This window comes from Osmerus mordax, chromosome 4, assembly GCF_038355195.1.
Source record: "Osmerus mordax isolate fOsmMor3 chromosome 4, fOsmMor3.pri, whole genome shotgun sequence".
NCBI classification, from domain to species: domain Eukaryota; kingdom Metazoa; phylum Chordata; class Actinopteri; order Osmeriformes; family Osmeridae; genus Osmerus; species Osmerus mordax.
This window is the reverse complement of record NC_090053.1, coordinates 7470284-7485623: the sequence shown is the minus strand read 5'-3', so window position 1 is coordinate 7485623 and position 15340 is coordinate 7470284. Positions and strand designations below refer to the sequence as shown.

At 47.5% G+C, this 15340-nt stretch overlaps 1 protein-coding gene across 1 annotated transcript in view; it reads left to right on the top strand.

Moving 5' to 3' along the window:
* The first annotated feature begins 9987 nt into the window (after positions 1 to 9987).
* Positions 9988 to 15340, top strand: part of trim44 (tripartite motif containing 44) — a 31322-nt gene continuing 25969 nt past the window's right edge. Inside the window, exons 1-4 of the mRNA XM_067235328.1 lie at positions 9988 to 10127; positions 11168 to 11469; positions 11645 to 11830; positions 13712 to 13789. Coding sequence (XP_067091429.1) covers positions 11173 to 11469; positions 11645 to 11830; positions 13712 to 13789 — 561 coding nt within the window. The 5' untranslated portion in view covers positions 9988 to 10127; positions 11168 to 11172. The remainder of the gene's footprint in view (positions 10128 to 11167; positions 11470 to 11644; positions 11831 to 13711; positions 13790 to 15340) is intronic.

The window sequence follows — 15340 nt, the reverse complement described above, 5'->3', positions numbered from 1 at the left end:
ATTAGTAGATCACACTGGTTGTGGTTATCATCACCACTAGCATGCTAAAGATTATCATTAAGTTCTGCGTGTTTATACTGTGTGGAGCAACAGATCGGACTTCTCTGCAATGAGAGAGTGCTCTCCAGTCCTGTCTCTGTTCTGGAGCTGAGTCTGGCTCTGATGTGTGTGTGCGTGTGTGTGTGTGTGTGCGTGTGAGTGTTTGCACTGTACATGCATGTGTGTTTTTGTGATTTGTGTGTATGGGTAAAGTATGTGTGTGTGTGTGTGTGTGTGTGTGTGTGTGTGTGTGTGTGTGTGTGTGTGTGTGTGTGTGTGTGTGTGTGTGTGTGTGAGTGAGTGAGTGAGGGTGTGTGCATGCGTGTGCGGGCTAGCTCTGAAAGTGACAGACAGAGGGTATTATTAGAGCAGGCCCACAGATCACTGCCAGACAGAATGTGACATCTGCTGTGTGAGGAGTGCAGTGTTAGGTGCCTCCAAACTCTACTCCATCTCTCTCACTCTCTCTCTCTCTCTCTCTCTCTCTCTCTCTCTCTCTCTCTCTCTCTCTCTCTCGCTCTCTCTTTCTCTCTATCTGTCTCTCTCTCTATCTATCTCTCTCTCTCTATCTGTCTCTCTATCTATCTCTCTCTCTCTCTATCAGTCTCTCTCATCTCTCACCCTCAATCTGGCTCTCTTTCCTTCTCGCTCTCCATCACACTCTGTTTTTCTTTATTTCTCTCTCTTTCTCTTTCTCTCTCTCTCTCTCTCTCTCTCTCTCTCTCTCTCTCTCTCTCTCTCTCTCTCTCTCTCTCTCTCTCTCTCTCTCTCTCTCTCTCTCTCTTCCGCTTTCTCTCTCTCTCACACACTCTCTCCATTCTTTTCTCTCTCTCTCTCTCTCTCTCTCTCTCTCTCTCTCTCTCTCTCTCTCTCTCTCTCTCTCTCTCTCTCTCTCTCTCTCTCTCTCACACACACACACTTGCAGACTCTCATCACCCCTCTCACTCATTCTGCCACACTGCCACACACCTGCTGCCATATGCTAGGTGTTGACTCCTGCTAATGATGTGCATTGAGCTAACACACACCCACGCACACACCCACACAAACACATGTATCTCAACAGAAATATCGGCATTTTACAATAATGCAGACACACACTCACTGCATGCCCAGCAAACAACACACCTAACTAGAGAGGGTACAATTTCTGGGGAAATTGTAGGGTGTGCTTGCTTGCGTCGGTTGCACAGGGGTCCGTTTTTGAATGACATTTTTACAACTGATTTATGTATATTTTATATGAAAATGCATACTTATTATTTATAAAGATTAAATAGATTTAACGGCATTTTTTTTTGCTGCTCATTTACAACTGAAAATACGAGTGAAGTGTAGAATGAAATAGATGTCTTCTCATTTCCCCTGCAAGAGGCAGCCTCATCGTTGAATCAAAACGAATAAATTTGGCAGACCGGTGTAAAAATGGACCTAATCTCTATGACTTAAACGTCATTTTAAGTTTTTCCCTTCTCGTGATATTTTCAGGCATGTAGCCTACTCATTGCATTCATTCATTAATAGAGAACCCCCTTTGAAGATTATTCTACGACGTTACCCGGCAGTAGAAGATGGAATCGCGATTCAGACAGTCCCATCTGCTAACTGAAAATATGCCCCCCAAAACGTAAATAAGCTTGACATTTATTTAGAGGAAAATCGCTCATTCATAAAAAGCTCACTGGTAGCGATCATTGTCAGTAACAACGCAAAATGCGATATAGCCCTGTGTGGAGAAGCTGCCCCGGTAAATTGTACTACTACGGTACAGTACTAGTAGACTACTGCTGTGTTCGTCTTGGTATCGATTGCGTTGGTTGAATTGGATTTAACGTTCCGTTGTACGGTTTAGGCTGAAATTAATTATTTTCATGAACAGATTGGCAACGTTTAGGCTGTGGCAATGAAGTTCAGGTTAGTAGTTAGATAGACTTTTGATTAAGTACAGTAAGGGGAGTGCCGAACATGTTCTGTCGCCGTTTGACTTCCTACAGCTGTGTAGATGTTTTTGTAGTGTCTCGCGTAGGCTACAGCATTGCAGTGAGCAACACTGGTTTAGAACCACAGGTAATGATAATTTCACCCACAAATCGTTTACTTGTAATGTAATGTCATAATAAATCCTACAACGAAAATGTATTTGTGAGGAATGTTTATTTTAAAGATTGAAAACAGATGCATCATAGACCACTGTAGTATGTGTTGCCCGGGCAACAGAGGCTAATGTCATGATGCTAATGCTTCAGTGAAATAGTAGACTACCGTTTCCAAAAGTAGATGTGGGCCTACTTCCTTAATAATATCAGCTAATATTGTACATTACATTTCATAATTGTGTTCACATCACAAAGTAAAATGAGTAAATAGTTATCACCCTGGCCTCTTTGCTTGTGGCGTTCCTGCAGCTGCCTTGCAGTAAAGCTATAGTTAGCCTAGCTATCCCCCAACTTAACAGATGTGAAACGAATGTTCTGCTACAGGTAGTCACGCGTGTTTTCGTGACGTTAGTGACGTAGTGACGTTAGTAACGTCAGTGACTGTGGCTAGCAAATTAGCCACCGTTAGCTTCACTTTTCACCACAAAAACGCAATTTCTACTTAAACCATGCAACGGAACGTAATTAAAAATACAACCAACGCAATCGCTACCAAGACGAACCTTTTGACACCGCCGTTGTGTATGTAGTCCAAATATTGACTGATCCTTAGGGGGGCGAAAATAAATAATAATAAATAAATAAATAAATATATATGTGAGAGAACAAAGGTTGTGCTCTCGCCGAAGGCTTGAGCACACCCAATTATTTGTGCAAATGTAGAGTGTGTTACGGTAATCTACAGGATGGTAGTAACTTCATACCCAGCGTGGTACATTGCATATGTTGTGGAACGGTGCTGCTCCTTCACCCGTCATGTTAGTGAACCTGTATAAACACAGACTCACAACACTGTAGGCAGACCAGGGACAGGAAGTGACTTCCCAGAATGCACTAGAGTTGGATCGGCTGTGTTATCCCATCCTCCCAGATCTTGGTGATGTCATTAAAAAGTCAGCATTGCCACAGAAAATGATGCACAATCAAAGAGCAGACGGGACACAGATTTGAGATCTTCACAATCACAAACACACACACACACACACACACTAAGACACACATACACAACAACACGCACAAATACAAACACACACACTCACACAAACACACACACACTAGGGAATGATTTCTGACCCATTTTGCGTACTGTCGGAATTCAGTTACTCATGAATTTATATTTCTTACCATCATTTAATCTCATAATCTGCTTTTGTCCCGAATGGTTTGTCTTCTTTCAAAGGCGTCATACGCAGAGATGGATATAGCACACATAAGCACACATACAAACACACACACACACACACACACATAGCTGCAAAGTCAGCCAAACCAATAAGCTGCTTAACTTCCATTAAATCTAAAAAAAATTGTGATGATTCTTCCTTTCTTCTTCCCTCCATCCCTTCATCCTTCCTCCTTTTTGTGCTTTCATACCATTCTCCTTCCTTCAATATTCCCTCCCTCAATTGGCTTTACCCCTCTCTCCTTTCCTCCATCCTCCCTCCTTTCCTTGGATTCACCCCTCCCTCCCCTCTGCCAGTGACAGGTAGTCTGCTTTCTCAGTATGCTGAGTCGGCACACTGCCCCTCTGGCAGTTCAATAATTGTTTTAAGAGTTTATATTGGACACTGACACAGGGAGAAGGGAGGGAGGGAGGTGGAAGGAGGAAGGGGGAGAGAGAGGGTGAAGGAGGGAGGACTGTATGTCAGTCAAGCTGAGTCCGAGGAAGAATAGAGGCAGGTCATCCTTTTCATCCTTTTGTTTGCATGAAGGCAGTGCTTTCCGGGAAGACGAAATACAATCTGCCTCCTTTCACTCACACTTTCATTTTCTCTTCTCTCCTTTCTAAAAATGTGTTCCTCCCCCCCATCTCTCTCTTCCTCTGTCTCTCTCTCTCTTTTCTCCTCTCTCTCTCTCTCTCTCTCTCTCTCTCTCTCTCGCTCTCTCTCTCTCTCTCTTACTTTCGCTCTCTCTTTCGCTCTCTCTTACCCTCTCCATCAATCACATCAACATACCCACACACAAAGGCTTCTCCTGCATTTTGTTTGCCCTGTGGCAGAAATGTCTTTGTAAAAAATCTCATTCACGTTCAAATATGTAATTACCTGAACAATTGAACCAAACCCAGACCCAACCCCTCCCTTATCCCCTTCTCACAGCCCAGGCTGGGAGTGAAGGGGGCTGCCGCCAGCACCTTGGGAATGAGAGCAGGCTGTACAGAGTCAAGCAGAATGTGGAAGGGTGGGAAGGTTAACTATAGCTTGAGTCAAGGGGCTGCTTTCCAAAAGACTCCAAATACTTGGGTTCTCTCAATGGGTTTCCACTCTGAATATTTCAAATGAGATTTGCAGGACTGAAGGGAAGAGGACAGATTGAACACTCGGCCCGAAAGCTTACATCACTCAACGGTCAGAGGTCAAAAGCGTTCCCAGCCATTTTGCAGGTCACAGCCTCCAAACCATGCTGGGGCTGGTTCACCTTCCAGATAACCTCTCCACTCTCTTGTGTTCTCCTTCTGCCCCCTCCAACCCCTTCCCCCATCCCCCTGCCCTCTCCTTTCTCTATTATTTCCCTCTCACACATGCACAGGCACAAACAGACGCACTCTCGCTCTCCCTCTCTGTCTTTTCACCCGCTCACACATCATTTTCCACACACGCACACATATACTCAATACCTGTCAGCTAGACCAGGCAATGTGTGGCAGGCAGCGGACTTGGCACGGTCTGGTTCTGAGACTGTGTTGATCCAGAGAGTTCCACGGGCTCCATGGTCCAGCACAGTGCCAAGGTAGTGTCAGGATAGTGCCAGGGTGCTGTAAGGCAGGGAACACAGAGGACCACTGTGGGCCCTTCGCCCACACTCAGGGGCCAGCACAGAGGGGCCCCGGGAGGAGACATTGCCTCTCATTGTGACGTGGAGCCAAAGAGCTGCTCTGTGTCCTCAGCTTCACTGTCATAGCTGTCAGGGCCACAGCTGTGTCGGAGCATGTGACAGTGAAGAACAATTTCTTCATAGTGCCCGGATGTGCTCTCTGCAAGCATGCACTGATAGAAAACAGAAAGAGAGAGAGGGGGAGAGAGAAGGAGAGAGCGATGTGCTTGGGCATGGGTCTGCTTGTGTCTCTTTCTGTGTCTGTGTATATGTGTGTACGCGTGTGTGTGTGAGTGTGTGTGTGTGTGGGAGTGTATTTGAGGGGGGTGCACACGCGTGCCTCCACGCTTACTCACGTTGACTCCCCTCCTAGATCCTTATCCTCTCTGTCCACACTTGCCCCCGGTTGCAGCATCATCGCGGGAGCAGCCAGCTCTGTGATCACACCCTGTCTCCCGGATCGCCGATACGGCCCGACGTACTTGCAGCTGCGAAGTGGCTGATCCTCTAAAGTGTAGCCGAGCAGCACTTAGGAGCGGGCGCAGGCTTGTTTGCCAGAGATGAATCACAGATAAAGGCGAAGCAGGCCCCTCCAGTGTCTAACTACATGCCAAGCCGTGACAGTACCAGACAAACCTCCTATTGTGTTTGGGTTCAGACTTTTCCAGACTTATTTTCCGAGCAGAGGAGACAGGCTGCTCGGTCGTCTGGCTGATCTGGGCTAGATAAAAGCAGGGTTGGAGATACAGTCATACAGCCACAGTATCATGGCACAGCAAAGAGGCTGGAACATGAAACATGGCAGCCACTCCAAGAGCATTCCTTTACTGTCAAAGAACATACAGTACCTTATTGTATAATCATATAAGCGGATCCTTAGAATGTGGGAGTCAGATGGCTGAGTGGTTAGGGAATTGGGCTAGTAATCAGAAGGTTGTTAGTTTGATTCCCGGCTATGCCAACCAAATGACGTTGTGTCCTTGGGCAAGGCACTTCACCCTACTTGCCTCGGGGCAATGTCCCTGTACTTACTGTAAGTCGCTTTGGATAAGAGCGTCTGCTAAATGACTAAAATGTAAAATGTAGAATACTATTCTACATTTGTAATTTGATGTGGTCAATATCAAAAGAAATCAAGATAGAAGCAATTGCGGAATAAAAGAAAACCGGATTGAGACAGAGGTCCAACGAGGCAGATGAATTGGTGTTCAGTACAACACTGTGACTGGGCTGTTTCAGCTGGTTGTTAGCCTGTCAACATTGCTCAGTTGTGCTAGCCCAGTGCTGCAGCAGAGAGCTAGCTCTGGCTGGGAGTCCCACCTGACACCGGCAGATGCACACGGCTGCCCTCACACACGGACGGAAGACGGTTACCGTGGGGACTGCCGGTGTGCAGGGGGCTGATAAGGACGGTGGTTGCTGATCAGACAGAACGAGGCGGCAGGACCTGGGAGGAGTGCTCTACAACAATCTGACAGAGGGCAGAGGCGTACGAAAACTTTTTTTCTGCCCTGCATGCGTGCCTGTGTGTCTGTCTGTCAGTGTCTCAAACTGCTGGCCTGTCTGTCTGCTCGCCTGCCTGTCTTTAGCCATAGTTTTTGTTCTGTCAGCATGTCTGTGTGACTGGAGAACCTGCAGCCGGAGCTGGAAACGAAGAGTGAGGAGGCTGCAGGGAACATCAAACACCCTTCTCCAAGGACTGAGTCCGTTTGTGTTCTCAGCCATGCTGCAGCTCCATGCCGAGGCCGGGGGAACAGTTGTTTGCCTTTGACCAGGCAGCTGATTGATATGACGGGGGGGCTTTGATAGTGGAAGCAGGGAAAGACGGCGGTGATGGAATCGTTTCAGATTGTGCCCTTTAGACAGCTGGCTGAGTGGCGGGGTCTGACAACACTGGGGGAATGGGTCTTCTCAGTCACATGCTGACAGAGGATGGAGCTGGCACATATTGCTGAATGATCACATGACCATCAGTCTGCTTGCATTTAAATTCCTGTCTGATCATTATTAATATGGGTAATTTCCACTGGATCCGCTATATAAACACACTGTCATGTTTTCCCGTGTGCGTACATATTTTTCATTGCTCATTTCTAAGCTTTCCCTTGTGAGTGTTAGCATCCTGCTCTCTCATACCAATTCCGACTGACTCCTTCCTTTCCCATCTGCTGGGGGTAATAAGGTCCAGCGCCAGCCAGGTTTATAATACCTGACACGCTGGCTCTCTCCCACTGCATGATGGATCCAACAGCTTACTGAGGGAAGGCATGCGTGCTGCAAGGCCAGATATCGATCCTGGGGGGATTCCAGGGAATGGTGGCATGGACAGGGGAGTGCTTCTGAAACCGGATTAGAATCATTCAGCAGTATATAGAGATGGAGATTGATGTGGTTTTTTAATATCCATAAAATCAATGTACGGGCATCCATACTCACTCACTCTCACTTTTGCATGCACACCCATTCAAATCTACTGAAAAACATACACAAATACAGAAAATACAAACTGAGTAAAGTAGATCATTTGCCAACCTTTTTATCAGCCCCCCCCAGCTGACTGCATGGGCCTTTGTGTGGGATGAATGGATGTGGTGTGTGGGAGGTATTTTATATTCATACGGGAGCACTCTTAGGCAGGCTTAATGTGTTTCTATGGTCTGCCTTTAGATGGGAGGGATTGGAGTGGAGGGAAGGAGGGAGGGTGAGATGTATGTGGAAAGATACATCGGAGATAGAGGAAGAGAGAGGGAGAGGTAAACGGAACGGATAAAAAAGATAGAGTGAGATCTTTGAGTAAAGACAGTACTTAGTATTTCTATCTCAGAGCTCATGGACTGTTTGAGCAATGCATGTTTCATTGAATCACTTGGATGTAACACTTAACACCACAAGAGAACAGTCATGTTTTCAGAATTTGTAATGGGTTTGGCGGGTATGATTCCTGATATAGAATGCTGTACTGCCTTAGGTGTTAGGACTAGTGATATTCGGAATGTGTCCTATCTCCTTCCTTCCCACCCTCTCTCCCTTGCTATCTACCTGCCTCCAAGCCCTCCCCTACCAATCTCATTCCCTCCCCACATTCCTTTTCTCTTCTTCTCTCTTTTATTCACTCGTTCAGTTTCTGCCTGCCGGTCACCCTCCCTTTCTTCCAACATCATCACTGTCTCTTTCTCTCTCGTCTATTCACTTCCTCACAAAGTCATTTATCTCGGATCTCACCTGCAAGCCGCTCTCTCTCTCTTTCTCTCTCTCATTTCACGGACCCAGATGAACAGCAGCAGCAGCGCTCCTGAGACTGACACCCAGGATATCATATTGATTCTGCTTTACAATTCACCGTAGTGACCAGACAGGTAGACAGAAGCGGAGAGCTGTGGAAAAGAGCACCCAGGTGCTTACCTGGTTAGAAAGAAGACATGTTGCTCTCTTCCCAAGACGGTTCTTTCTTCTGTGTTGTTGTTGTTGTTTGACATTCTGTCTGCCCTGGCCTGGACACAAGTGACCTTTCACGTCAATACCAGTGGTCAAGCTGAGGCTTTGAGTCAATATTTTCTGACCAACCTGTTAACCAACACCTGCCTCTCATTTATGTTCAGAGAAACATCTTTTATTTTTTACTTTAGAATATTGTGATTACTTGAACTATGGAATTGCTTATAGTATCCAGAACTTTGTCTGAGAAGAACTAAAACTAGTTTATTTTAGCATTTCTCTTTTGTAATGTGTATTGCTACACAATGTATTGTAATGTGTAGTGTATATTTTGTTTTCTCCTTTTCTCGTGTTTATTCTATAAACCCGAATCAATAACCCTGCTAATTGCCAGAGTCACACAAAACAAAATAAATTGTGAACACACTTAATACAAATCGATTTGACCAATTTTACATTGAATGCTCTGTGAAGTGTGTAGACAAGATGTAACTGTTTAGGAGGGGTCTAGGTTTCAGGTGGCCAAAAGCATTCTTCCACCAAACCCCCTCATTTATCCCTCTGAAAAGAATGTGGTCCAACAGTTAAATCAAACATGTATTAGCATGAGTTGATCGTGCTTAGAGTGTTGGTAGTGTGGCCACTACCACAGTAGTAGGCCTACCAAGCAGATGCATTGCTAGACATAAAGCTCTACTGGGGCACAGGCCTACTCAATATAGGCCCACGGGTTCGGGGAGTTTTCTCGCAATAACTTGAGGTTGAGCTTCATGTAATATGTTGGACTCATGTGGTTATAATGTTTGAGTTTAAATGATCTAAATGAATGCACTGACTGATAAAATAAACAGTTGAAACTCAAATGTCATTTTTTTTGAGAGGCACATGCCCCAGTAAATAGGGTCTAGCAAAGCCCCTTGTACCAATCGCTGCTGTCTTTACCAATTGCCTATCTGCCAATTGCCTATCTGCCAATGCTGTGCTGTCTCTTGTTTGAGTATAACAACTTTTTTTTGTAGCCAGGTTTAAATCAATCTGTCATTTGCAAAAAATAGCTCATCCACCCTCATCTACTTAAACTGAAGGCCACTCGTGTTTCAGCTAGGTATTACATTCATTTTATGTTTTGCCATAGAGAGAAACAACACTCATCTGACAAACTACAGTGGACCTCAACTCAATAGCCTCTTAGCTCCCTTCACACAGAACATAAGTGTGTCCTCGATCTCTCTCAAGCCTGCTAATCTTGCTCCATTGTCTGTGTTAGCTCTTGTGGACTGCACCCTCGGTCTTTGTTGTGGTTGTCAAGCCTGTTTTTCTCACTTTCTTCCTCCTCCGCATGTTTTCTTTATCTCTCTCTTTCCCTCTGCATGTCTCTCGCTCTCGTCGCAAAAGCAGGAAGTGAAAAATACACCCACAGGCAGCAGCTGGTATCAACAAGGAAGTGAATTCAGCCCGACGTAAGTTGTTAGCTTAGCCGCTCAAGTCAAAGTGGAGCATAATTTCAGCCGCTATGCTAGGGTAGTGCTAACTAGCAGTCAACTGCCTGCACTTTCAGACAACTAGTAGCCCCGCACAGAAAGATAATCAGAGGGAGAAGGGAGAAGAGGTACAATAGAGGGGAGCCTGACTCATAAACAAAGCAGCGAGAACACTCTGGAGAGAAGCACAAGCAGTGCACGGGTAAGACCCACTGGGTGGCTGCTTTGTGTGTGTGCATGTGAGTCAGAGAAACGACGACAGCAGAGAGGGGAATAGGGGATGTTTTATGTGCAGTGAGGCCCTGTGGTTGTTTGTGTCTTGGGAAAGAAGGGGAGAGAACACATGAGCACAGCAAAGAGAGGGAGGTCCAATGGGACCAGGTAGAAAGAGAAGAAAGAGAGAGAGGGGGGGGGGGGGGGTGGAGGGGAGGAAAGGGTGGCAGATATATGGAGGGGAGAGGGTTTGTGTGCCTGCTGTGTGTGTCAGGCAGGCAAAGCGAGTTGTCTCTTTTCTCAGACTTCTCTCCCATTGAGTGAATTGAAAGAGGGAGGGAGAGGAACGAAAGATAAAAAAAACAAATGAAGCGTTTAAAGGTCAAAGGCCTGACGCTGGACACAGGGAGGTGGAGCTAAAAGAGAAAAAGTGTTTGTGAGTGTTTGTGTGTGTGTGTGTGTGTGTGTGTGAGAGTGTGTGTGTGTGTGTAAATGCTTTCGGTCAAGCTGAGGATGTTCACTCAGCAGTTTTATGCGAGTGTGTCCGTGTATCTTTGTGTGTATGTGTCTACAAAATTGGAGAAGGTGCACACAAAGCAGAGAGAGAGAGAGAGAGAGAGAGAGAGAGAGAGAGAGAGAGAGAGAGAGAGGAAAAGAGAACGAGTGAGAAAGAAAGTTACGTGTGCTTTGAAAATGTCTGTGGAATGAGGGACACGCTGTTAGGCAGACTGAAAGAGACTTGGTGAGAGTGATAATATTCCCTACTGCATGTGATAAGATGAGCTGACTATAACCTTTAGTACACAACAACCTACCCGCTTCAGTCAGTATGAGTCTATTCCCATGGCCAAGACTATAAATACACTGTCCTGTGTTCTTTCCTGCAACTTTCTACTCTTCTCTGCTCCTCTGCTTCTCTCTGCTTTCCTCTGCTCTTTGTGTACCTGCTCCTCACAGCTTCTTAGCTCCTCTCTGCATCTCTTCATGGTTTATTCATCTGCTCCAGCCTCATTCTTTATCTCCCCCAAGTGAGGATGACCAATCGGGAGCAGCCCTGGAGTGGCGCCATGGAACAACAGGAAGAGGAGGACCTTCCTCAGATGGACGGGTCATGTGACGCTTGCGAGCCTGACGAGGCCCAGCCCGCCACCCAAGTGTGCCACACCTGCGGCTTTGCCTTCTGCCCCGCCCACGCCGTCAAACACGCGGTCAGCACACGCCACCTCCTGTCGCCATACAGCCAGGAGGGGGCTCTCACTCAGAGACCCGGACGGGACAGAGACCCTGGGGAAGGGGAGTGCCCAGAGGCAGGGGAAGAGGCAGGGGCAGGGGTGAGATTGGGACTCCAGGAACAAATGAAGGAAACCCTTTCAAGCATCGAGGCCAGCGTAGAGGAGATCGGGTCTGTTCAGGCGGCGAGGGCCGGCGAGGGGGACCCCGGGGAGGAGGCGGGGCACGCCGAGGCAGACGGGGGAGTGGGGGAGGCCGGCGGGGGGGGCGGGGGAGGCCGCTCCGGAGCCTGGGAGGAGGGACACGGTGACGGTGGAGAGACTGCGCTGCAAGGAGCACGGGCAGGAGGGCTCTCTCTACTGCAAGCCCGACGAGAAGGTCATCTGTGTGGTGTGCGCCGTGCAGGGGCAGCACCGCGAGCACGAGATCATCACCCTGCACGAGGCCTACGCGTGGCAGAAGGTCAGTCGCACGGGGATAACATCCCTCATCCTTCCACTCGCTTAGCATGGGTGGGTTGCCGGGCAGCTTCCAGCGAGAGGCTTTCCCATTGGGCGTTGAGCTTCATGGCCATGGGGCATGAGAAATTACTTTCACACTTGCTCTATGCCCTTGAGGGAAGGAGAAGCTCTCTCTTATATGCGATTTACAGAACGAGGCAAATGCATAACCAAGTGTGTATGTGCATTGTGTGTGTGTGTTAGCGTGTTAAGAGTATGAGTAATGCCCTCTGCTGTTAATACCCATCTTAACACACACTGTACAGCTTAATATGAACAGAGCCTATCCATGCCAGTAGTACACCAATAACCTCAGGACTGGCACATGTACAGTCACCTCTTTCCTCTGCCTACTTTTTACACATAACTCGACATGACGGCAACCCCCCCCCCCCCCCCCCCCCCCCCCCCCCCCCAATGACCCAACCCTGTGATAGTATGAAAGGAAACTGTACGGAAACACGATGACCATATTCCAGTGTCCCCTCAAGCTCCGTGTCGATGACGGCATCCCAGCCTCCACGTCCAGATTGAGTCGTGTGGCGGGCGCCTCCCTCTGCTGTGTCCTCTGAGTCACCCCCTGGATTCCGAGGCTAGGACAGACACCGTCGCTGAGATGTACTTTACTGTACTATTTGTACATCACTTTGGCTAAAAGCATCTGCTAAGTGAAGGAAATGTCAAAAGTAGTGAATGCACATCTGGGCGGCGACAAGAGAGTTGTTGATTTACGGTTCCAGTTTATTCATTTAGCAGACGGTTTTACCCCATGCGACGTACAAATGCATTTGACGAGTTTATTTAGTCCCAGAACCCCATCAGAGTTTACATTTACATTTAGTCATTTAGCAGACGCTCTTATCCAGAGCGACTTACAGTAAGTACAGGGACATTCCCCCGAGGCAAGCAGGGTGAAGTGCCTTGCCCAAGGACACAACGTCAGTTGGCGTGACCGGGAATCGAACTGGCAACCGTCGGATTACTAGCCCGATTCCCTCACCGCTCAGCCACCTGACTCCCACCTGACTCATGAACGTGTTGCCTTTGTTTTGTTCATTCCCTCTACATTTAGTCATTTAGTAAAAAGCCATCCTTAACTGAGAGGTCAGGAGGATCTAGGACCTGGCCTCTTTTTTCTGAACTCTAAAGTAAAAACTCATTAGCTTGTTAACAGATTATTTGTGGTTCCGGTTCACTATAAGTCACTTAAGTCTGTTATTCCTGTATGCGTAATTCAACAAGATACTATCAGACTACATTTACTATACTGGACGAATCACAGATCAAGGTGCCAAGGTTATAGCTCTGGATCAGAATTGTTCAAGTATTGAAGTGTGCACTGATTTCACAAGTGTGCAGTAGAGTCTGAATCCATCCCTGGTGGTAACTAAGAGGTGATGTCGTAGTGTGGATAGCTATCCAGCTGCTCCATTCTCTCTGCTGGTGCAATATGGCTTAACTGCTGTGCCTGAGTGAGACAGAGATGGGGTTTCAGCAGGGCTGCCCGAGGCCACACCATCGCCCGCACAGCCACGCTGTGCCATTCAGACGGATGAGGAGGGCCACTGGAGTAAAGGGATCCTACACTCGCCAAGCACCCACCGCCATCTATCGATTCCATATTTGTCAGCATCGTTAACCGAGATGGGGTGCGAGACGGCGAGTTGTGATGTGGGAAGCATCGGACGCTGGAGCAGAAAAATCGAATAACTGCGACCGGTGTTACATCGATCCACTTTGTGTTTGTGACACATCTGAAATGTTAAAAGGCAGATTTCATACAGGCTTTTATGGACGTGTGTTGGAGCTAATTGCCTGACTGGGGTTTTTATTTGCCTTGCAGAGCCGGGAGGGATACGACCTGCTGGGCTGCACTCAGAAGATGGCTGACAAGATCAAGACTAAGTGGACCAACCCAGAGGTGAGCTCTCCCACTGACCCAGAGTTACACAGTCCCTCTGGAACCCAGTGTTAATTTAACCAAAAATGACACCCAGCAATGTAGACATAATTCCATTTTGAGGCCAAACTTAGCAAATGATGCTATCCACCGTAAAGCATTCAGTTAACCAAAACGGGCGCCATGTCGGTAGGGCGCCATGTCGGTATCCATGAGCATTTTACCTCAGAAAAGTACACAAAGGCTAATTGTCTAAACAAAACAAATCAGTCAGGTTTTAATTCTTCATATGCAGAAGTGTATGACCTGGTCTTATTGTGACCCCGTCCTGACCTCTGAGCCGTTGATATACAATATTCCAATCTGCGCTGAACCAGACAGCACACTGCCTGATTCCCTGGGTGGAACTGTATAAAGCCCATGCTCTTCAGCAGTCAACATGCGTCATCCCAGAGTGAGATAAAGAGGGGCTTAGTGGGAGATTATGTCATAAACACAACAGGGAGTACACAGACAGGAGCCAATTTTCCAATCAGTACACTCATTCATCCAGTCATTCATTCATTCTCTCTTTCATTTATTTTACATTCTGTTTGTTCCGCATTGCTCCCTGGGTGAAAAGCCTTACGTAGGTGTATGATGTCATCTTCTAGATCGAATATAACAACTATAAACAGAATGCAGACTCAAATTAAATGGGCAATTTATTACCGTCAAATTGGACACAAAACACGCGAGCCAGTGTATTTCTCTTCCAAGAGCCTCGTTTTAGAGGACAGTTTTAATTCCAGGCACAGCAACCAGTGATGCCCTCTAGATCTGGCTGGAACAGAAGGAGAGGTCAGTTAGTGAGGACCAGTGTCAGAGCTGACCAGCTTTTAACCATCCACCTCTGCTTCCCCCGCCAGGATGGTCCTGCCATCCCCCCTCCTCTCGGCCCCCCCCCCCCTCCTCTCTCCCATTCAGTTGGCTCTCGTTCTCTCATCGTCTCCTTCACTCCTCTCCTCCTGGACTTAATTAACCATTATCCACCTTTCGCCCCCTCGCCTCACCTCTTCTGGTCTCCTCCGGTCCTTTTGGCCTGCCCTCCGCTGGTTGGCTCCACTTCTCCCTCCACTCATCTCCTCTACTCATCACCACGAGTCTATCTCTTCTGAAGGTGTTGAGCTGTGAGCCACAGTGAGCCGTCACTGTGGACCCTGTGAGAGGAGACCCGCGTCGTAGCGTCGTAGCGTCGTAGCGTCGTAGCGTAGAAGGTTAATGTGAACGCCTTGTTAAAGGTAATACTCCTATTGGCAGGCTTGACCCAGGCACATTATCATAGTGAAGTATCAGTGCTGCCCTCCAGCCCTCCCAGCCCTTTTGCCTCGCTCTCCTCCCCACCAGAGCGGCACATGCCGAGAAACCACTTTCCTGTTCGCTCGCACAGCGACGTGTCAGAAACCATTATGTGGATTTGTCAGTGTGTCCTCTCCGCACTCTCAAATGTCAGCATATCTTATTATGCATGACCGGTAACTGCTACGCGGGTCGCTGCTGGCATGGCAGCAGTGCGCGTGTGTGCATGTGACG